Source organism: Lytechinus variegatus, chromosome 11, assembly GCF_018143015.1.
Source record: "Lytechinus variegatus isolate NC3 chromosome 11, Lvar_3.0, whole genome shotgun sequence".
NCBI lineage: Eukaryota > Metazoa > Echinodermata > Echinoidea > Temnopleuroida > Toxopneustidae > Lytechinus > Lytechinus variegatus.
Genome location: NC_054750.1, coordinates 15,381,203 through 15,405,649, shown reverse-complemented (window position 1 = coordinate 15,405,649; position 24,447 = coordinate 15,381,203). Strand labels below are relative to the sequence as shown.

Genomic DNA, 24,447 nt, shown 5'->3' with positions numbered 1-24,447 from the left:
GTTGTCATTAAATATAATGTATACCTGATATCATAATGTAAACAAATTATAACCTCCCCATGATAGGAGGAAATGCAAAACGTTCACACTTACATGGTGCAGATGATGGAGTTGTTGCATTGGTCATATTCATCATATCTGAAGTGGGGACGGAAGGAGAAGCTGTCAATGGTCCACTGGTCACTGCAGGTGGTGTTGAGCGTGATGGACTGTCGGTTGCTGGTTTTGTTTGTCTCGTTGTAACCATTTCCTTGGTACTTACAGTCTCAGCTTGAGTTGTGTCTCTATCTTCTCTTGTAGTAGCAATAAATATTGAAGTAGCGTTAGGAGTATCTGTGGAACCTGTTGCTTCTGTGGTAACTCTTTCACCTCTGGTGGTTCCAACAGGCTGTTGAGTAGAGGCCTTGCGTTCAGTCGAAGCAGTAGTAACAATTGTAGATTTATTTGGTTCCCCAGATGATGGAATGTTCGTAGAACCTACTGGTCCCTCAGATGGTGGAGCATTCGTGGAAGTTTGAGTTGTGCCTTTATCTTCTGCTGTAGAAGCAATAACTCTTGAAGTAGCCTTAGGAGAATCTGTGGAGCCCAAGGTGCTCTGGGTGGAAGGAATTCTAGAGGAAACTTTATCTTCTGTTGTAATTCTTTGACCTACAGTGGTCATTTCTGGTTGCTGACTAGAGGCCCCACTGTGTGTAGAAGCTGGAGTAACAATTGTAGATCTAATTGGTTCCTCAGATGATGGAACGTCCGTAGAACCTACTGGTCCCTCAGATAGTGGAGCATTCGTAGAAGTATGAGTTGTGCTTTTATCTTCTGCTGTAGAAGCAATAATTCTTGAAGTAGCCTTGGGAGAATCTGTGGAGCCCAAGGTGCTCTGGGTGGAAGGAATTCTAGAGGAAACTTTATCTTCTGTTGTACCTCTTTGACCTCCAGTGGTCATTTCTGGTTGCTGACTAGAGGCCCCACTGTGTGTAGAAGATGGAATAACAATTGTAGATCTAATTGGTCCCTCGGATGATGGAGTGTCTGTAGAACCTACTGGTTCCTCAGTGGCGCGGACTGTTTGTCTAGTTGAAACTGTCTCTTTGGTAGTATTTGTACCTTGGGTGATTCCTTCCGTTTCCTGTGTCGAGGACACAGGTTGTGTAGAACCTGCTGTAACAAGTGTAGACTTAACTGATCCCTCAGATGAAAGAGCTTGTGTAGATACTGTTAATTCCTCAGTGGCAGGGGCTGTCTGCCTACTTGAAAGTGTCTCTATGGTTGTAGTATTTTCACTTCTGGTTGTACGTTCTAGTTCCATGGTAGAAGCTACAAACAGCACAGTAGTTCTAGCTGGTTCCCCAGATGAAGGCATTTCTGTAGAAGTATCTGCTTGTTCCTCAGTTGAAAGAGTTGTTTGCCTTGAAGTAACTATTTCTCCCTGGGTGGTTCCATAAACTTCCCCGGTAAAAGATACAGAAGCTACTGTAGATTCAACTGGTTCCTCAGTTACAGTATTTGTTTGACTTGTTGAAGCAGTTTCTGTGGAAGCTACAGGAGGTTCTGACGATCCCCCTGATCTATCAGTTGCAGAGTTTATCAGTGTAGTCCCAATTTTCTCAGTGGTAGTATTTTCTAATCCAGGGGTGCTCAAAGATTCAGTAGAGGAAACTGCACCTCCAGTGGTAGCTACAGGAGCACTTGTAGATCTTTGGGGCCCGTCAGATGAAGAGATTATCTGTATTGTAGTAAGTAACTTCTCTGTCGTGACATTTTCATCTTGAGTGATGGTTAAAGGTTCTTCAGTAAAAACAACTGTTATTGTGGGATCAACAGTCACATCTGTAGATGGTGCAGGCCCCTCAGAGGAAGAACTTACTTTTGTCAGCTCTGTCTCAACAGTTGTCATAATTTCAGTAACATCTTTTGTGGCAGTAATACCAGCTGTCTCTGTAAATCCTGTCATTTGTTCAGATTTTGTGATTACTCTATCAACAAAAGTAGTGGATCTTACTGTCGCAGTAACTTCCGTTGAATAACGGAATTGTGATGTAACTTCCTCAAAAGGGGTAGATGCTGCCGACTCTGATGTTACAGTGACAAAGGAAGTGGTCCTTGGTGTTTCTGTGACATCATCTGTTACTTTCCTTGTCAATTCTTGGGTTTTTGTCATTTCATCAAAATCTGTTGTTCCACTTAATTCTGTGGTTGATGTTGTTATCTCATCAAAACCAGTTGTTTTAGCAGATTCAGTTTTAAAATCACTTGTCACTTCTGGAGACATTGTTGTTACCTCAACATAACCTGTTGTTCTAGAAGGTTCAGTTGCTTCTTCTGTTTCAACATTTGTAACTTCTGGAGATTCTGTTGTTACCTCATCAAAACCTGTTGTGGCTGGTTCAGTTACTTCTTCAGTTTCAATATCGGTTGTTCCTGAAAACTCAGATGTCATTTGTCGGGAGCCTGTTGTAAATTCATCAAAACCTGTTGTTCTAGCTGCTTCAGTAGCTTCTTCTGTTTCAACTCCAGTTGTAACTTCTGGAGATTCTGTTGTTACCTCATCAAAACCTGTTGTGGCTGGTTCAGTTACTTCTTCAGTTTCAATATCGGTTGTTCCTGAAAACTCAGATGTCATTTGTCGGGAGCCTGTTGTAAATTCATCAAAACCTGTTGTTCTAGCTGCTTCAGTAGCTTCTTCTGTTTCAACTCCAGTTGTAACTTCTGGAGATTCTGTTGTTACCTCATCAAAACCTGTTGTGGCTGGTTCAGTTACTTCTTCAGTTTCAATATCGGTTGTTCCTGAAAACTCAGATGTCATTTGTCGGGAGCCTGTTGTAAATTCATCAAAACCTGTTGTTCTAGCTGCTTCAGTAGCTTCTTCTGTTTCAACTCCAGTTGTAACTTCTGGAGATTCTGTTGTTACCTCATCAAAACCTGTTGTGGCTGGTTGAGTTACTTCTTCAGTTTTAATATTGGTTGTTCCTGAAAACTCAGATGTCATTTGTCGGGAGTCTGTTGTAAATTCATCAAAACCTGTTGTTCTAGCTGCTTCAGTAGCTTCTTCTGTTTCAACTGCAGTTGTAACTTCTGGAGATTCTGTTGTTACCTCATCAAAACCTGTTGTGGCTGGTTCAGTTACTTCTTCAGTTTCAATATCGGTTGTTCCTGAAAACTCAGATGTCATTTGTCGGGAGCCTGTTGTAAATTCATCAAAACCTGTTGTTCTAGCTGCTTCAGTAGCTTCTTCTGTTTCAACTCCAGTTGTAACTTCTGGAGATTCTGTTGTTACCTCATCAAAACCTGTTGTGGCTGGTTGAGTTACTTCTTCAGTTTTAATATTGGTTGTTCCTGAAAACTCAGATGTCATTTGTCGGGAGTCTGTTGTAAATTCATCAAAACCTGTTGTTCTAGCTGCTTCAGTAGCTTCTTCTGTTTCAACTGCAGTTGTAACTTCTGGAGATTCTGTTGTTACCTCATCAAAACCTGTTGTTACTTCATCAAAACCTGTTGTGGCTAGTTCAGTTTCAACATCAGTTGTTCCTGAAATCTCAGTTGTCATTTGCATGGAGTATGTTGTTAATTCATCAAAATCTGTTGTTCTGACAGTCTCAGTAGCTTCTTCAGTTTCAACTGAAGTTGCAATGTCTTGAAATTCTGTTGTTACTTCATCAAAATCTGTTGTTCTGACAGTCTCAGTAGCTTCTTCAGTTTCAACTGCAGTTGTAATGTCTTGAGACTCTGTTGTTACTTCATCAAAACCTGTTGTTTCCTCATCAAAACCTGTTGTGGCTGGTTCAGTTACTTCTTCAGTTTCAATATCGGTTGTTCCTGAAAACTCAGATGTCATTTGTGCGGAGTCTGTTGTAAATTCATCAAAACCTGTTGTTCTAGCTGCTTCAGTAGCTTCTTCTGTTTCAACTGCAGTTGTAACTTCTGGAGATTCTGTTGTTACCTCATCAAAACCTGTTGTTACTTCATCAAAACCTGTTGTGGCTAGTTCAGTTTCAATATCAGTTGTTCCTGAAATCTCAGTTGTCATTTGCAGGGAGTCTGTTGTTAATTCATCAAAATCTGTTGTTCTGACAGTCTCAGTAGTTTCTTCAGTTTCAACTGAAGTTGCAATGTCTTGAAATTCTGTTGTTAATTCATCAAAATCTGTTGTTCTGACAGTCTCAGTAGCTTCTTCAGTTTCAACTGCAGTTGTAATGTCTTGAGATTCTGTCGTTACTTCATCATAACCTGTTGTTTCCTCATCAAAACCTGTTGTGGCTGGTTCAGTTACTTCTTCAGTTTCAATATCGGTTGTTCCTGAAAACTCAGATGTCATTTGTCGGGAGCCTGTTGTAAATTCATCAAAACCTGTTGTTCTAGCTGCTTCAGTAGCTACTTCTGTTTCAACATTTGTTGAAACTTCTGGAGATTCTGTTGTTACCTCATCAAAACCTGTTGTGGCTGGTTGAGTTACTTCTTCAGTTTTAATATCGGTTGTTCCTGAAAACTCAGATGTCATTTGCAGGGAGTGTGTTGTTAATTTATCAAAACCTGTTGTTCTAGCTGCTTCAGTAGCTTCTTCTGTTTCAACTGCAGTTGTAACGTCTGGAGATTCTGTTGTTACCTCATTAAAACCTGTTGTTACTTCATCAAAACTTGTTGTGGATAGTTCAGTAACCTCTTCAGTTTCAACATCAGTTGTTCCTGAAATCTCAGTTGTCATTTGCGGGGAGTCTGTTGTTAATTCATCAAAATCTGTTGTTCTGACAGTCCCAGTAGCTTCTTCAGTTTCAACTGCAGTTGTAATGTCTTGCGATTCTGTTGTTAATTCATCAAAACCTGTTGTTCTAGCTGCTTTAGTAGCTTCTTCTGTTTCAACTGCAGTTGTAACTTCTGGAGATTCTGTTGTTACTTCATCAAAACCTGTTGTTTCCTCATCAAAACCTGTTGTGGCTGGTTCAGTTACTTCTTCAGTTTCAATATCAGTTGTTCCTGAAAACTCAGTTGTCATTTGTGGGGAGTCTGTCGTTAATTCATCAAAACCTGTTGTTATAGCTGCTTCAGTAGCTTCTTCTGTTTCAACTGCAGTTGTAGCTTCTGGAGATTCTGTCGTTATTTCATCAAAACCTGTTGTGGCTGGTTCAGTTACTTCTTCAGTTTCATTATCAGTTGTTCCTGAAAACTCAGTTGTCATTTGTGGGGAGTCTGTTGTTAATTCAAAAAACCCTGTTGTAATAGCTGCTTCAGTAGCTTCTTCTGTTTCAAATGCAGTTGTAGCTTCTGAAGATTCTGTTGTTATTTCATCAAAACCTGTTGTGACTGGTTCAGTTACTTCTTCAGTTTCAATATCAGTTGTTCCTGAAAACTCAGTTGTCATTTGTGGGGAGTCAGTTAATTCATCAAAACCCGTTGTTCTAGCTGCTCCAGTAGCTTCTTCTGTTTCAACATTTGTTGTAACTTCTGGATATTTTGTCGTTATTTCATCAAAACCTGTTGTGGCTATTTCAGTTAATTCTTCAGTTTCAATATCGGTTGTTCCTGAAAACTCAGTTGTCATTTGTAGGGAGTCTGTTGTTATTTCATCAAAACCTGTTGTTCTAGCTGCTTTAGTAGCTTCTTCTGTTTCAACTACAGTTGTAACTTCTGGAGATTCTGTTGTTATTTCATCAAAACCTGTTGTGGCTGGTTCAGTTATTTCTTCAGTTTCAATATCAGTTGTTCCAGAAAACTCAGTTGTCATTTGTGGGGAGTCGGTTAATTCATCAAAACCTGTTGTTCTAGCTGCTCCAGTAGCTTTTTCTGTTTCAACATTTGTTGTAACTTCTGAAGATTCTGTTGTTACCTCATCAAAACCTGTTGTGGCTGATTTAGTTCCTTCTATAGTTTTAATATCAGTTGTTCCTGAAAATTCAGTTGTCATTTGCAGGGAGTCTGTTGTAAATTCATCAAAACCTGTTGTTCTAGCTACTTCAGTAGCTTTTTCTGTTTCAACTGCAGTTGTAACTTCTGGAGATTCTGTTGTTACCTCATCAAAACCTGTTGTGGCTGGTTCAGTAACTTCTTCAGTTTCAATATCAGTTGTTCCTGAAAATTCAGTTGTCATTTGCAGGGAGTCTGTTGTAAATTCATCAAAACCTGTTGTTCTAGCTACTTCAGTAGCTTTTTCTGTTTCAACTACAGTTGTAACTTCTGGAGATTCTGTTGTTAATTCATCAAAACCTGTTGTTACTTCATCAAAACCTGTTGTGGCTGGTTCAGTAACTTCTTCAGTTTCAATATCAGTTGTTTCTGAAAATTCAGTTGTCATTTGCAGGGAGTCTGTCGTAAACTCAACAGAACCTGTTGTTCTAGCTCGTTCAGTAGCTTCTTCAGTTCCAATACTAGGTGTAATTTCAACAGTTGACACTTTGGGGGAGTCTGTGGTTATTTCAACAAAACTTGTTGTTCTGACAGCCTCAGTAACTTCTTCAGTTTCAATTGCAGTTGTAATTTGTGGAAATTTAGTTGTTAGCTCAAAAGACCCTGTTGTTCTTACAGGCTCGGTAGCTTCTTCAGTTTCAACACCAGTTGTGATTTCTAGAGATTCTGTTGTTACCTTGACAAAACCCATTGTTCTTGTAGGCTCAGTAGCTTTTTCAGATTTGACACCAGTTGAATATTCTTGAGCTTCTGTTGTTACCTCAGTGGAACCTGTTCTAGCTGGTTCAGTAGTTTCTACAGTGTCAGCATCAGTTGCTCCTGTCAAGGCAGTTGCCATATCTGGGAGTTCAGATGTTACATCAACAAAACCTGTTGTTCTAGCATATTCAGTAGCTTCAGTGGCTTCTTCAGTTTCAACTCTTGTTGTCATTTCTTTAGATTTTGTTGTAAATTCAACAGAACCTGTTGTTCTAGCAAGCTTGGTAGTTTCTTCTGTTTCAACATTAGTTATTATTTCTGGTGAGTCTGTTGTTACTTCAATAAAACCTGTTGTTCTGACAGCCTCAGTAGCTTCTCCAGTCCTAACACTAGTTGTAACTTCCGGAGATTCTGTTGTTACCTCAATGGAACCTGTTGTTCTGGCTGGTTCAGTAGCTTCTTCTGTTTCAACATCAGTTGATCCTGACAATTCAGTTGTCCTTGTAAATTCAGTTATGTCAGCAAGACCAGTTGTTCTATCTGGTTTAGTGGCTTCTGCAGTTTCAACGTCAACTGTCCTTATAGAAGATGTCACTTCTGGGGATTCTGTTGTTAATTCATCAAAAGCTGTGGTTCCAGCTGCTTCAGTGGCTTCAACTGTTTCATCATCAGTTGTCTTTGTAAATTCAGTTGATATTTCTTGGAATTCTGTAGTATGTATAATCACTGTACTTCCTTGTCCATGTAGAATAGTTGTCCCTGAAGTAGTCTGATCACTAACTGATGCTGTAGTAGCTTCTGTTCCTCCAGTTTCAACATCAGGAGTCCCTGTAAATTTTGGAGATTCTGTAGTTGCCCTAGAAGTGGTTTGCTCTATTACAGTGCTCCTTTCCACAGGTACAGTAGTCATCCTAGAAGTAGTCTCCTCAATTTCAGTACTTCCTTCTTCAGGTGCAGAAGTCGTCTTAGAAATGGTCTGCTCGATTACAGTACTCCTTTCTTCGGGTAAAGACGTCACCCTTGAAGCAGTTTGCTCAATTTCAGTACTCCTTTCTTCTGGTGCAGTAGTCACCATGGAAGTTGTCTGTTCTATTATAGTACTCTTTTCTTCAAGTGCAGTAGTCACCCTAGAAGTGGTCTGCTCAATTTCAGTGCTCCTTTGTTCAGGTGCAGTAGTCAATCTAGAAGTGGTCTGCACAATTAGAGTACTCCTTTCTTTAGGTAAAGTTGTCACCCTAGAAGTGGTCTGCTCAATTACAGTACTCCTTTTTTCAGGTGCAGTAGTTGCCTTAGAAGTGGTCTGCTCTATTACAGTACTCCTTTCTTCAGGTGCAGTAGTCACCCTAGAAGTGGTCTGCTCAATTTCAGTACTCCTTTCTTCAGGTGCAGTAGTCACCCTAGAAGTGGTCTGTTCAATTACAGTACTCCTTTCTTCAGGTGCAGTAGTCACCCTAGAAGTGGTCTGCTCAATTTCAGTACTCCTTTCTTCAGGTGCAGTAGTCACCCTAGAAGTGGTCTGCTCAATTTCAGTACTCCTTTCTTCAGGTGCAGTAGTCACCCTAGAAGTGGTTTGCTCAATTTCAGTACTCATTTCTTCAGGTGCAGTAGTCACCCTAGAAGTGGTCTGCTCAATTAGACTACTCCTTTCTTCAGGTGCAGTAGTCATCCCGGAAGTGGTCTGCTCTATTACAGTACTCCTTTCTTCAGATGCAGTTGTTGCCCTAGAAGTGGTCTGCTCAATTTCAGTACTCCTCTCTTCAGGTGCAGTAGTCAATCTAGAAGTGGTCTGCTCAATTACAGTACTCCTTTCTTCAGGTGCAGTAGTCACCCTAGAAGTGGTCTGCTCAATTACAGTACTCCTTTCTTCCGGTGCATTAGTCACCCTGGAAGTGGTCTGTTCTATTACAGTACTCTTTTCTTCAGATGCAGTTGTTGCCCTAGAAGTGGTCTGCTCAATTTCAGTACTCCTCTCTTCAGCTGCAGTAGTCAATCTAGAAGTGGTCTGCTCAATTAGAGTACTCCTTTCTACAGGTAAAGTTGTCACCCTAGAAGTGGTCTGCTCGATTACAGTACTCCTTTCTTCAGGTGCAGTTGTCACCCTGGAAGTAATCTGTTCTATTACAGTACTCTTTTCTTCAGATGCAGTTGTTGCCCTAGAAGTGGTCTGCTCTATTACAGTACTCCTTTCTTCCGGTGCATTAGTCACCCCGGAAGTGGTCTGTTCTCTTACAGTACTCCTTTCTTCAGGTGCAGTAGTTGCCTTAGAAGTGGTCTGCTCTATCACAGTACTCCTTTCTTCAGGTGCAGTTGTCACCCTAGAAGTGGTTTGCTCAATTTCAGTACTCCTTTCTTCCGGTGCATTAGTCACCCCGGAAGTGGTCTGTTTTCTTACAGTACTCCTTTCTTCAGGTGCAGTAGTTGCCTTAGAAGTGGTCTGCTCTATCACAGTACTCCTTTCTTCAGGTGCAGTAGTTGCCTTAGAAGTGGTCTGCTCTATCACAGTACTCCTTTCTTCAGGTGCAGTAGTCACCCTAGAAGTGGTCTGTTCTCTCACAGTACTCCTTTCTTCAGGTGCAGTAGTTGCCTTAGAAGTGGTCTGTTCCATTACAGTACTCCTTTCTACAGGTAAAGTTGTCACCCTAGAAGTGGTCTGCTCTATCACAGTACTCCTTTCTTCAGCTGCAGTAGTTGCCTTAGAAGTGGTCTGCTCTATCACAGTACTCCTTTTTACAGGTAAAGTTGTCACCCTAGAAGTGGTCTGTTCTCTCACAGTACTCCTTTCTTCAGCTGCAGTAGTTGCCTTAGACGTGGTCTGCTCTATCACAGTACTCCTTTCTTCAGGTGCAGTAGTCACCCCGGAAGTGGTCTGTTCTCTCACAGTACTCCTTTCTTCAGGTGCAGTAGTTGCCTTAGAAGTGGTCTGCTCTATCACAGTACTCCTTTCTTCAGGTGCAGTAGTTGCCTTAGAAGTGGTCTGTTCTCTCACAGTACTCCTTTCTTCTGGTGCAGTAGTTGCCTTAGAAGTGGTCTGCTCTATTACAGTACTCCTTTCTTCCGGTGCATTAGTCACCCCGGAAGTGGTCTGTTCTATCACAGTACTCCTTTCTTCAGAGATTGTAGTGCTGTCAGCTTCTTGAGTGGTTGGTCTCCCTACATATGTTGTACCTATGACAGCTTCAGTAGTTCTTCCGGCTGCAAGAGAAGTCACTGCAGCAACAGTGCTATAGTCACCAGTCCCAGCAAATGATGACATTTCTGCATCATCTAATGTGGTAAAGACTGGTATAAACTGGGTGGTAACTTTTGAGAAATCTGTTGTGTACCCTAAAGCTCCAGTTGTTGACAACATTGCTCTTATAGTTGTTAGTACCTGTTGTTGCTCTGTACTTGGAGATATGGTTGACTGATTAGCAATAGTTGTTGCCCCTTGGGAACCATCACTTGTAATGGCTGTCCTACTTTGAAATGTTGTACCGAGAAATTCTGCAGTAGTACTTGGTGGTTGAGAGGTAGTACCATGTTTTGTAGGGGTACCAGATGGTTGAGTGGTAGAAAGTGGTTGTGTGGTAGAATCCCGGAACTGTGTGGTGATAATTGGTAGTTGACTAGTGGTTCCTTGCCGCACTGTGGTTGATTGTGGTTCAGAGGTAGTTGTTGGCTGTGTAGTGGTAGCTGGATGCTGAGTGGTAGTTGCTGGCTGTGCAGTGGTTGCTGTTGGCAGAGTGGTAGTTGCTGACTGTAGAGTGGTAGCAGGTGGTTGAGTGGTAGTTAAAGGCTGTGAAGTGGTAGATGGTGGTTGAGTTGTTGTCAATGAAGGAGTTGGAGGTGTAGTTGAAGGAACTGGAATTGAAAAAAAATATGTAAATACTTTGAAATGGCATGTAAAATGTAATAACAACTGATACATATAATAAAACTAATTCCTCATATATCATTAAAACCACCATTCCACAACAAGACCGCTGAAAGACCATGGATTCTGGTTGATCTTTCAGAGGTCTCTCAATGAAACTTTGAGGCCTTACACGAGTCCTGACCAATCTTTCAGTGGTCTTTGTGGTCTTCATGGGCTCCAAAACTTTTTGAAATTGTTCAAAACAGTCTTACAATGGTCTTACAGGGAAAAAGTCTTTCAGTGGTCTTCCAGTAGTCTTTCAGCGGTCCTTGGATGAACTTTCAAAGGTCTTAATAGTCTTTCAATGATCTTTCGGCAGTCTCTCAAGATTTTTGCGGAGATCACTGTAAAACTCATGAGAGATCATTGAAAGATCAGTCAAAGATCATTGAAACACCAGGCAAAGTCCATGGAAAGAATTCTGAAAGATCAATTGTTGCATGCATAAAAGATCTCTGAAAGACCATTGAAAGATCTCCATAGGACTAGTCTAAGACCATTAAGACAAGAAATATTCATCAGTCTTTCAGAGTTTTTTGAGGGGTCTTTCTGAGCCATCCCACACAGATGACAAATTTTAGTGATCTTGAAGACTGCTGTAAGACCCCACCAATTTTAAGTCTTTCAACAGTCTCCGTTCTGTGGAATGGGGACCTAAAACAAATTATTCACAACTTTACAATATGCATAAAAATTATGCTGACAAATACTAAATCAGGTATGAACAACAAATAAAGGTTCAGAAAAAAACAATCCCATGTGTTTATTCATCAAAATCATGTTATCAAACTATCAAGAGAGCTCCATTGAAAACATTTATCAGTAATTATTTAGAAATGAAAAAAGACTTTGTTTAATTTCTCAACAAAGCATTATTGATGAAAATATCTAACATATTATAAGATTATTTCTTATAATTTCCATCATTTCTGTTATGTAATACATATTTTTAAAACAGAAAAACACTAAAATCCAACAGAACTAGGGAGATATCTATATCATATTTATTTGTATTATTATATTCATTCGTTTAATTTTCATAATGTGAAAGTGCTTACCAATTTGGCATATGACACCACTATAGCCTGTGGGACAGAGACAGACAGCAAATGTCTGGAAATCCACACACGTACCCCCATTCAGACAAGGTATAAGTTGACAAACATCCCAGGCTGGAAGAAAATGAGAACGTGCTCTTTAGATGATAGTGTAAGGTTAGATTAAGGTTAATCTAAACAATCCCATCTTCTGAATACAGATTTAACCCAAAATGTGATATAATTTGTGGTTGAAGTGCAGATAGCTGAATGCAACAAAAATATCTTATGGCTGAAAGTGAAATAAATTTCTTTAATTATGGATAGCTGAAATATGACACAAATCTTTTAAAATATGGAAAGCTGAGCAGCAGTTCAGTGAAAATTTTCAAATAACAAGAAATATGATTGATTTTAAGACCTAAGATTGACTTGTAATTCAGTGGATTCACAATACGATGCGCAATCTATCGGTTGAAGCGGACAAGCAAAAATTCGCAATGCCTCATGGGAAAAAGTCGACATCTGTTGCACTTGCTAGTACTTAAGTGCGTGCATGCATCTAATTATTCAGCGCTGGCCGTCGGCTCGACCAGATATGCTGTTTACTGGGGTCCAGGAGGTGGGAGAGAACTTGGCCTGCATATTTCTATGCGTAATTTAGACCCTTTTTTGTGTATTACTGTCACATGCATTTCATCATAGTTACATTATAGTACACTAGCACTGTGCGCTGCCTGCGCCTATGTGTGATGTCGACTGCAAAGTTTGACAATTGTCCCGTTCGCTGCAACCAATAGATGGCGCACCATAATGTAAATCCACCGAATTGATTGCAACTGTCTTGTAATGCTACATTATTTGGGTTTCAGTCCAAGTGTAGTCAACACCAAACGGCAATTGTACCATATCAATAGACCGAATGGATTTAGCCCATATGGGAATAGACAATCTGAAAAGCAGACCAGCTTTTTATACACCAAGTGAGGGTACATGAAATTCACAAATGAAGTTTTGAGGTCAAATCAACTTCCTATAGTGCTGATCGATATTTGACTTCAACGCTAGTGGATTATCGTCATCAATAACATGATGTGTAGCAGAGTCTTAAAATTGACTACATACGATCATTATGAGCTGCAATTAATGATAATACTAATAATAATGGTGGCTACTTATATAGCGCACAGGTCCACCTTTCGGTGCTCATGGCGCTTTAAAAAGGCACTGCTATTATCATTACCCCGGCTAAGCTAGGCAACTGATTAAGGCGCACACAGCTTTTTTAGGAATTACTTCCTACCGGTACCCATTTACATCACCTGGGTCGAGTGCAGCACACAGTGGATGAATTTCTTGCTGAAGGAAATTAGGCCATGGCTGGGATTTGAACCCATGACCCTGATTCAAAGTCCAGAGACTAATCCACTGGGCCACAACGCTCCACAGTTCTGTGAGAGCAGGGAAGAGGGGCAGGAAAGTAAGGCTTTCATCTGTGTTTGTCCATGAAAAGCGGGCATTTGGGTACCAACTTTACATAGTTCTGAGTTTGTTTAAAGCAAGCACTTCGGTCAGTTAACTCTTTAAGCGCCATTGGCAGCTATTTGTGACCATAGGCCATTCGTGCCGGTGGCAGCTATTTGTGCCCAAGTAACTTTTTTTTGTTTAACCAATTTTACAGCCAGAAAATCAACACCATATTCTGTGTTTTTTATGTTGTTATACTGGCAAGGAATTCACAATTCATTTTATCATATAAAAAATAGTGGTTTACATAGACATTTTTTGAGTAAAATTGTATTTTTGCATCATTATTTTGAAGAGTTGATTTTGGATATTGCCGCGATCTGAATCAAGATTTCCCCTATAGAAACGTGTGATATAACGGTTGTGTGTAGCAATACACGTACTTCTATGGGCAGAGCAAAGGCGAGTGTGCGAAGGCATTCAGCTCGGAATTGACCAATGACAGAGCGGTACGATGTTCCTCACCCAGTACTACTCGCCCATTCGCTATTGTTACATGAATATTCATGAGCTATCGATCGGGTCTTTTGCAGGCCGGTATGGTAGTATTCTTGTGTCGAGGCTTTTTTGTGCCTGCAAATGTGCACGGTTTGGGGGAGATGATTTTTTTTTTTTTTTTGGGGGGGGGGAGGTTTTATACTTTGTTTTTTGCATTCTCACAAAATTGTTCTCGTTATGAATATATGAGTAAAGAAGGCTGTCATTTCCAACTCTCGTCGCACTGCAATCATCACACTCATTGTTTATTTATTCATTTATTATTGTTATTATTATTATCATTATTAGTATGACTATTATCATTATCATTTTTATCATTATTGTTATTTTAATTATTATTATCATTTTCGATATTTTTCTCCTTCACCTTATTCTTATTATCATTAAAGGGATGGTCCGGGCTGAAAGTATTTATAGTTTTATAAATAGGGCAGGATTCACTGAGCAAAATACCGAAAAATTCATCAAAACCGGATAACAAATAACAAAGTTATTGAATTTTAAAAGTCAATGCGGCAAGGGCGAAATAAAAAGTATGATGTGTGTAATCTTTTATTCACAAAGTTGTGAATGTCATGCATTTTCCGCAATGCGTTTTTTTTTTTCATTCTTCCTCATTTGTTTTATTAGCGAGAAATAATTCATATTAATCAATGTATCATTTCTTCCGATGATCCGCTTTCTTTTGATTTTCCCTTTTTGCCAGCAAAAAAGATGATGGGTAAATACCCCTACACGCTGAGCTCATATGTCAAATCTGATATCATATACTACTAAATGAAAAAAATGAATCAAGCAAAATTTGATAACAACACCAAATTACGAACCAAGTTTGGTGGAAAAAATAAACATCAAATTTGCATCGGTTACGGAAAGAAACCTAAATATTATTTTGATCATCAACAAAATATATGTTGTCAATGTGGCAAGGGCGAAATAAAAAATATGATGGGTGTAAGGAAGATAAAAAAACGAAAGATAAATGTGATTGAGCGAATCAAACGAGTAAATATATGTTGTCAATGTGGCAAGGGCGAAATAAAAAATATGATGGGTGTAAGGAAGATAAAAAAACGAAAGATAAATGTGATTGAGCGAATCAAACGAGTAAACGCATGACCTTTAAATATACAAAATTCTGTGAATGTCATGTATTTTCTGTAATGCGTTTTTTTATTCTTCCTCATTTGTTTTATTAGCAAGAAATAATTTATATCAATCAATGTATCATTTCTTCCGATACGCTTTCTTTTGTTTCTCCTTTTTTGCCAGCAAAAAGATAATGGGTATATATCCCTACACGCTGAGCTCATATGGCAAATCTGGTAGCATAAACTGGATTACTACTAAATGAAAAAAATAATATATCAAGCAAATTTGATAATTGAAAATGTACTAACATATCGAGTTTGTTGATTGTGCATAAGTCCTACCGCATGAATAAAATATTGACAATGCACGTTATAAAGAAGTTTAGTGGTGTCACTTATATATAATTTGAACAGCAAATGATGTCCATTTCATTTTTTTTCAGGAAAGGGGAAGTAAAATTAATCCTTACCAGATTAATATTTTCAATGACGGGGTAATTATCGATATCACAAATAAGAGGTGTAGTAAACATAATTTCTGATATTGTCGAAAGCATTATCTTACTTTTCCAATAGATGATCCATCACAAACATATTATTTGAATAAACAAAGGTTCAACAAATTATAAAGATCTAAATTTCTACAAATTGTTAGTAATTTCTACCTTCACACCCCATCGCTTCGTTATTTCTTTTTCCTCTTTTATCTTTCAATTTTCTGTATGTTTGATTTGTCAAGAATTATATAGCCTATACATTTCTTCAATCTTAAATTTCATCTTTATCCTTTATTTCTAAATATGCAAAGTAGGCTTCAGCTACAAGTTGATTTATTTATTTTAAACTATTTGTTTTTCTTTATGCTTTTGATAAGTGGAAGTAACGATGCCAGTATTTGTGCTGGTGGTCGTGGTGGTGGAGGTGTGCTGTTTCCCCCTTGATTTCTTGTTATCATTCTCGACATTATCCATGGCATCTTTACCATCATCCCTATCATCATCATCATTTAGATTACAGGAAATTTGACGCATATTGTTGATGCTAAATGTCTTAAAGTCGAAACAAATATTTGAATAAAAATTATGTATTTTAATGGCAAAAAGTCAACGGAAGGTGTTGGGGAAAGAGACAGAGGAATTTTAATCTTGATCTCAACGGAGAGAAAAGCTATTGTTCGTATCGGAACCTTTGAAAGTATTCAATTGTCAAATCAAAAGACGCGCGCGTGGCCCGATTTCTATAAACATCCTGTGCTAAATTGCTTTCCTCGATAATAGGTCAGGAGGGAGCGCGGATTAGACATTCCTCATGAAAGGGAGTCTGGGCATCTATTGTTTATGACTTGGTGGCATGAACAATAAAATGTAGTCGCTATCAGACAGGTGGCTACTTTGGTCGAACATTATTCTTTTTAATGCCGAAACAGATATAATGAATATTTCACCCCCATCATGAAATGTCCACAGAGTGAATTTTACCTGTTATATTATCGTTCTTTCACTGTTCAGCTACGATTTATATCAAATAGTGATCCCATTGGGCTTCCTGGCATGTCGACGAAGACCGTTGCCTTTTTTTTCAAACCGCTTGCTATGTATGCTCGCTCGCTGAATGAAATGAAGCCTAAAGTTTGAAAATAATCAATTATTCAAAGGCAAAATATGCAATGAGGCCCTTTTCTTGTCTCAGATTGTCATTATATTTTCATATTTATATTGCATTATATTTTCCACAAGAAAAAGAATATCCGGCATCTATTGTCCATTCCTTGGCATGTACGAGATGCATAGTTGGCTCAGATTAATATCCTTTCATAGATGAGGCTACAAAGATCAGATATGATCATATTTAAAAAAAAAATTCCAGAGATCTTTATATCCTCTCTATACAAATCATCTTTATTTCATAACAAAATATACAATTTACCCAGGTCCTTTGCCGGAAATAGTGGGGCAAAGTCCGCTTCACTGGCAATATGTAGGATTATGGAGTATATAATATATATGTATATATATAAACATATAGGTATATTGATATAAAACAAACACATAATGAGCTACGTGCAATTTTTATTGAATTACCCGCATAGGTTTATGAAAGGGGTATTAGTATTGAATCTGTCCAATCCCTCTTTATCTATATTTCAATATATCATCTTGATTTCTATATTTTGTCTCCTTGTGACTGGCAATAACTTTGTTACAGTACGAAAGCCCGTATGTACGACGAATAGACCCTGACAAAATATGACCAAACTTTACACTGATTCACGATAGAACGATAGTTGTCTGGGTCGCAAATGTTTGTTGCCGATACTGGATAGAAATCGCCTACATTATCCAAAACAGTATATAGTTGAGTGCATCGCATACCACAAATCGTATCCAGTTTACGATTTTTCCAAAGCATGTTTTGCATTCCGACAATATTGACAAGAAATGAAATGACATAAAATTTATTCTGCACTAATAATTTTGTTGCGGAATACCGCGCATTCTGAAAAAATTACAGGGTCTTGTTTTGAAGACTACACGAATGTAAGGGTACAGTTGGCTGCACTGTGAAGATACATGGCTCTAATATATTATTGCGTGTGTTTGCGTGGGGATCGCAGCTGTGCTGTGATTGGTCACTTGATCGACGACAATGCCCTTTTTTGGAAAAGGACGGTTTCAATTGTGTGTGTATAAACCCTCACGTATTTCAGAGGAAATAACTTGAATAGCAAAATAGTATTTCATTCAAAAGAACATTATTTTTCACATTTTTGTTTGTTCAGTTACATCAATAGATACGTCATTTGAAAGGGTAAACATTGAACTTTCATTTCATCTTCTTAATTTCTTGGTATCTCTAAAATTCCTTGGGTTATTTACTCTTTGAAATGTTCATGAAATCATAATTTTCTAGGTTTTACTTATTGAAAAAAACAATGTAAAATATTTCATCTTTTCTAAATTTTTCCGAACGCAAATTTGAAAGGACATAACACGATCATAAAGTCCATGAACCATGCATCATTTCATGTGTAGAAGTTTTCATTATACAACGTACGGGTAAAGAGTTATTACCGTTTTAAAATCAGTCTTTGCTTACGTTTCGGTCAATTTAGGATTCCTCGAATATCCCTGGCACTAGAGGGGTATTGGCCCTGGCATAGTAAGAGTTAATAGTTATCAACTTTTTAAATTAACAATATTTTGGATATGTCGTCTTACCGCAAAATATCAACATAATCATAAAACCTTCATTGAATATTAATATTCTTTCAATATTGCATAATTTTGATAATACTGAAATATCGCCCAGTACTTTACCCTTGCACACACAGGCCTGATTTCACAGATGTGGTTTCAATTGTACTATGGTACAATACCATAGACGATGCAAATTTTTTGTCCATAATTATGTTTATTTAATTTTGGTACATTAAGAAAGGTCTACATATAAATGCATGCTCTTTGCAAAGGTTGCTTGAATGAAGCACGATAACACAAAAACTCTGCATAGTCCAGAGTTTTGTACCATGGTGCAATTGAAACCTCTTTTTGAAAATGTGGTCGATTTAGCTGAAGGATAATGTCACCACTGAGCTTTTAAAACCTTGTATCTCAAAATGTAGATTATTTTGTAGAACAGCTCCGAAAAAGCTTGATTTTCTTTGATAAAGACATATAAGCAACCTCCTTTTGCCTTGGAAGAATTTCCTGCAGGAATGCAATTGTTTTCAGATAATGTGAGGTTGTCACCATTGCCATGTTTCTAAAATTCAGCATTTTCTGAGCTGCCTTTAAATTCTTATAATTTTGGGATAAAATATGTTAATAGCAAATAGCGCTTTGGGCCATGTGGGAAAAGCGTGTTATAAATGTTGAGTATTATCATCATCACTGTTGTTGTTGTAGTTGTTGTTGTTATTATTATTATTAAATTAACGTTGGGGAATAATATCCCTCAGACTTTGGGTGATGTTTTGACTTACCGGTTTCGCAGTTCATGCCCGTCCAACCTCTTTCACACTGACACTCATAAGATCCATTGGTATTCATACAAGTCCCTCCATTTAAACATGGAGCAGTAGAGCACTCGTTGATATCTAGAAAGCAAGCACACAAAAAGTTACCAAGGATGTCAGTTACAATTCAACAGAATGCTAGAAAGTGATTTCTTTTCATTTATTATTCATGTATTTCCATCATCTTTCAGTAAAACTACATACAAGGTTTTATAATCAGGCATTATATTCTCCTCAGAAAAAAATCTGAAAAGTAGCGGGGGTGGGGGAGGGAGGGGGAGTTAACTTAGCCCCCCCCCCCGCCAAGTCCCAGCCGGTGGGGGTTCAAGAGGCAACGCCCCCTCGAAGTTCTTGCATAGTACATAAATCAAAAGTGACTTCCCAAGGTGAGTTTGCATGATAGTTTTGTTATTTGACAAACAGTAAAAAAAAATGAGATAGACCAGTAGAATGATAGGCATTTAACATAATGGTATCAATCTAAATAGACATGTAATCTATTCCTGAGTGCACATCATTTCACTGGCCATACATTAGTTGAAGCTGCCATTTCCAACGCTCAGTGCATACAAGAAATTAATCTTGCCGGGTACACATTCACCTCACCTGGGTTGAATGCAGCACAATTCCTTGCTTAAGGAAAATGTGCCCTAGCTGGGATTCGAACCAACAGCTCTCTGATTGAAATATGAGAGTCAGATGTCAGAGCAACTAGAAAATGACACGTTTGCCCACAATAGAGAAGTACCAAACATGATTACCTGTGTCACAGAGATCGCCAGACCATCCTGTAGTGCACTCACATCTGAACCCATCAACTTCATCAACACACTGGCCTCCATTCTGACAGGGGGCGCTAGCACACTCATTGACATCTGAAATAAAAAAAATAAAACAAATGATGTACAGGTAGAATGAATTGAGGCTACAAGCAATCATTAAGTTGTATTTGATCAGGTGTTCTTCAAATTGGCAACATCAACATTTTTTCTTTCATTGTTGCATTTTCCTTTCCAAGGTTCATAAATCTGGAATAAATATAGGAAAAGATTGACTAAAGTTATGACTAGAACCAAGTAAAAACTATCAGTGTTCAGCATGAAATATCCATAATTTTTATCATTCTGTGGAATGGTACATCAAAAAGATTTCAGATATTATCTGATTTAATATTTGGAAGCAGTCAACAAGGGATACTGATTCAGCCAATATATTTTCACTATTTCTGCTTATGAATTTAGTATTATTTCTTGGCATCTTGCATCAAAAGCCAACCCCCACCCCCCCAAAAAAAATGTCAAGTACCTGACAGCTTAACCCTATCTAGGCCGGGGGGGGGGGCCTCGGAGGCCCCCCCCTCAACGAGTCACGCGATATTTTCGCCGCGCAAATTTTTTTGACCCCGCTGCTCGCTGACTTTTTACTTTCAAGTCTTGCGCAACTTTTGAGACCAATTTTGCGTTACCTGGGTACGCGGTTTCGAAGTTATGCAACGTTATGTAAGTGCATGTCAGACCAAAAATTGCTCAAAAACGTGATTTTGTGTACAAAGTCAATGTAAATTGTGTTTTCAACCAAAAATCATAAATGTATGAATATTTTTAGTTTTGCTGGCCTAAATGTATGTATTTTATGCTGTTTATGATCTTAGAAGAGTCCCCAATGAATTTCATTGAAAAAACAATGAAAAACAAAAGGTCCAAAAAACAAGGAAATACATAAGAAATTGCAAAAAACAATATAATACATAAGAAATTGATCTGATATCACAATTTTTTTCATGTACACTTGCTAAGAACATCACTAAGACTTTCTATGCCAAAAATTAGAACATTTGGAGCTTTATTTATGGAGTTAGAGGAAAAAGTATGATTTTGCATACTAATTACGCATAAATTAGCATAATTACATAATGATGATTCGCATGAAATAAATTACTATTCAGTTTTGTAGATTATATCCCAGACAACCTGCGTGCCAATTTTCCCAAGCGCGATCGCGCGGTCGATGGCCGAGATCTCAAGGGGGGGCCTGGGAGGCCCCCCCCCCCGGCCATATGAACTCCCAAAATACCCCGGCCTAGATAGGGTTAGCTAGCAAAATCTACCCTTTTTATGCCTTTTATTGTCATGAATGTGTTCAGTATCCCCCTACCCCATTTGGACCCATTTAATTTGTAGATAGGCCCTGTCTAAGAAACACCATACCTGTTTCACAAGTGGTGCCAGTATACCCAAGAGGACATATGCATTCAAATGATAGATCAGTCAGGTCTTCAGAACAGGTGGCTCCATTCTGGCATGGGTCACTGATGCAAGGCCTCACATCTGTAGGTAGGAAGAATACATGTGCGAATGGAATAATGATGATAATAATCTGGTTATCATAAATACGCTCAAGACATACACTGTGCACATCTAAGCACTTATTTATCTTTTCATTATTACACAGGTCATCAGATTCGATCAGTCATTTCTACATGTAATGTTCATGCATATCCTCCACTCCCTGGGGAGTATTTCAACCAGTCACCATTGAGGACACCATACTGGACAAGCTACAATGACTTTCATATCCTACTAGGTACAAATTTAGCACCTGGGTGGAGAGTGGCAAAGTGTGGATTGACGCCTTGCCAAAGGGCACTAGGCCGCGTTGGGATTCAAACACACGACCCTCTGATTACAAGGTGAGAGTCAAAACCGCTACTCCATGACGCTTCCATAGCAGTTAACTCGTTTTTATGCATAATTGTTTATCATTATCCCCATCATTATTATCATCATTAATGTAAATCATCTTATTACCATTATCACCAACATCACCATCATCATCATTATTATAATTATCATTATCATCATTATCATCATAAACTTTGATGTTGTACTTGCATGACATACTTTAAATACATGCATGCTATCAAAGTTACAAGAATCATATTCATACCATTACTTGAGGAATTCTACTCAATGATCTCAGTCTCTCGTGAAATATTGGACTTTGGCTTTCTGCATGTATTACACCCTAGAAGCCATATTACACAACATCAACCTTGAATCTATTGATCAAAACCGTTTGCCCTAATCAAAGTTTATATGCCTTAAGGGCTGGAATGCTGTCTATTCATTCATAGAATATGATCATTGTTTTCTCTGACAAGGGTCAATATCACCACAATTGAACTTATGGAAGCATTGGTTTTTATCACTTGTTCACTGCTACCACCCTGCCTGTGGGGAATCTACAGGTAGGACTATGGTATGCCAATGTTGTACAGAGCACACACATTAAAAAATCATTAAAATATCACTTTTGTGACCAAAATTACTAATTTCCATACAGTTGCAATTTATTTTTCATTAGTAACTTGGGATTAATTTTTGTATTCACCAGAGCGCTCAAAAACTTAAATTTGGGGAATATTTTTGGTACACCCTCTATTGGTGGAAAGTAATATGGCAAGAAAATTTTCATTTTTTTATCTCTATTTTTAATTAAGAAAAAAATAATTTAAAGAATCAAATTTAAATAAGAGTCAATTTATATGAATAATAGGTGTAATGGAGACTGTCAGTGTAAAAAAATCAAGCATTTGCCCCAAAGAAAAAGAGAAAATAAGCCAAACATTGCCACTCTAATTTTGCCACACATGGAGATATAAGTGAGAACAAGGTTATATCATAACCTTGTTCATTGAATGAGTGGTTTTTATAAAGAAAATGTATAAGAGTGCATAGGACAGTAAGCTAACTCATACAGGTTTTAAGCCTGCGGTCAAAATTAATTAATTTTGATGAGCCTGGCTTCAGTCACAGCACAGTAGATTAGATTCACATTATAATGAGACCATTATTTATTCAAATAAACATGAAAAGGGTATTCAAGTGATTCATATAATTTGGTGCTTTTTCACTAATAAAATGATAATTCCAAGTGAAGTAGAGTGGAGGTATCTAGCAGATACATGTATCTCTGACCAAGATCATAACCATTGCATCAAGATAGTTACATATTGCAAGATATAATCAATATTATTTCATTTGTACCACTCATGTAATGGTACTTATGATGGATATTACATCTTAAATATTCTTCTGAACCAATGTGGTGTTTTGAATATCAATTCTGCAAATACCATTTACATGCTTAAATTTAATAATCCCTGTGTATTATGGGATTAATTCAAAGAGTGGAAAAGTTATATTTTTCAGATCAGTAGCGAGCTACAATAATTTATTGTAAACAGGATGCTCAAGCAGGCCTAGATGCAATGATATCCCTTCCATGAATAATCATAAGTATTAAAAATGAATTATTGATCAATTAGTAGGAATATAATTAATTAATCAATAATCCCTTATATATAAAGTCTTGAGGTTGTCACTTACCTATCTCACACCGAGGCCCAGTGTACCCAGCCGGGCATAAGCAAAGGTAGAAATTGGGGAAATCAATGCATGTTCCATCGTTGAGGCACGGGTCGCTGGCACATTCATCGATATCTGCAAGAACAGGTGTACAAATCCAAATTAATAGTATCACCAGGACGCCTCTGGCATAGGTGCACAGAAGACCACAGGGTATGTTCCTTGAGCGCTTGGACATCCCAACTGAACGTCCTATCCGTTTCATTTAATGCAATCTACATCCCTTCGTCATCTGTGACAAGCTTCAAGAAGTGTCGGAAGGTGGGCCATAATTGGTCACTCCACCCGCAGGTCTAACCGTCTTGAAAATTTGAAAACAGACAAGAGGATACAAGCAGCCTTACGCAATACCAGCTAGTACGGGCTCACTGTACAATAGATGAGATGCACTGTAAAGTCAGCATGGGTGAGCTCAGCGTCATTGTAACCATCACTACTCAATGCGCATGAATGGATGGGAAGATTAAAGCAAACTAGCTGTGGGAAAACTGTTCTATTGTTGGAAAACCCCCCTTGTGTTGACGGGTTCATGCATGGATGGTCAGACTTTAATATTGTACTGGACTGAATGGGTAATTTGACAGCAGAATTCTACCTGAGTGCTTCTTTTTGTCATTTAAGGACAAATTTGATTTTTATTCAGTTTTGAAAAATGCCGTGGGAATGAGAATTTATTAAGAATGTTGGTTACTTCCTGCTCAGTCAATATGTAGGGGTTTCCTTTTCAACCTGTAATGTAATTGATATGAAGTTACATATACAAACAACTCTTTAAAAGAAACTTTTTCTTCACTACAAAATTGACATATTTGAATACTGTATCCCTACATGCAAATGTCTTATATTAGACAAAATATTCCAGTTTCTAACAAATTTTAAACTTTCATATTTTTATCACAAACACATAGCACACACTACAATAAAACTAGTAATATTTCATGATATATTCTCTTATACCTTTCAAATGAAAACATAAACCCTACAAATTCAACCAACATTTTACCTTGAAAATTATTCCACTCTTAATTCTTACACAATATTTTTTGTTTACATTCACTACCCCTAATGTATTTGGAGTGTACAAGTACATGTACTGTTGAGGCCAGAAGTTTATATAGTAGCTCCCTGGAATATTCAAAGAAAAGTTGATACTTGCAAAACATCATCAAATTGACTGTATCTTATAAAATATTTGTGCTATCATGACAAATTTTATATCAAACAAATGAGTATGTCATGCCCCTTCATCACAATGCTTTGTCATCAGGAGCTGAAAAGTATTAAGGTGACATTTTTCCCCCTAAATCTTCATATTTTAGACAAATTACAAATAAAAACTTTACCAAAATATTACATATTTTTGCTA

At 38.0% G+C, this 24,447-nt stretch overlaps 1 protein-coding gene across 15 annotated transcripts in view; it reads right to left on the bottom strand.

The window, feature by feature from the left end:
* Positions 1-24,447, bottom strand: part of LOC121423627 (mucin-17-like) — a 79,930-nt gene that overhangs the window by 38,587 nt on the left and 16,896 nt on the right. The window contains exons 3-10 of one of the 15 annotated variants that reach the window (XM_041619032.1): positions 23,043-23,156; positions 20,862-20,981; positions 19,416-19,529; positions 18,622-18,735; positions 11,545-11,658; positions 5,101-10,431; positions 4,886-4,917; positions 94-3,088 (exon numbers count right to left, since the gene is read on the bottom strand). In XM_041619032.1, the coding sequence (XP_041474966.1) occupies positions 94-3,088; positions 4,886-4,917; positions 5,101-10,431; positions 11,545-11,658; positions 18,622-18,735; positions 19,416-19,529; positions 20,862-20,981; positions 23,043-23,156 (8,934 nt within the window). Of the gene's footprint in view, positions 1-93; positions 10,432-11,544; positions 11,659-18,621; positions 18,736-19,415; positions 19,530-20,861; positions 20,982-23,042; positions 23,157-24,447 lie in introns of all 15 variants that reach the window. The other 14 variants (XM_041619030.1, XM_041619020.1, XM_041619026.1 and 11 more) reach the window with 14 other exon arrangements.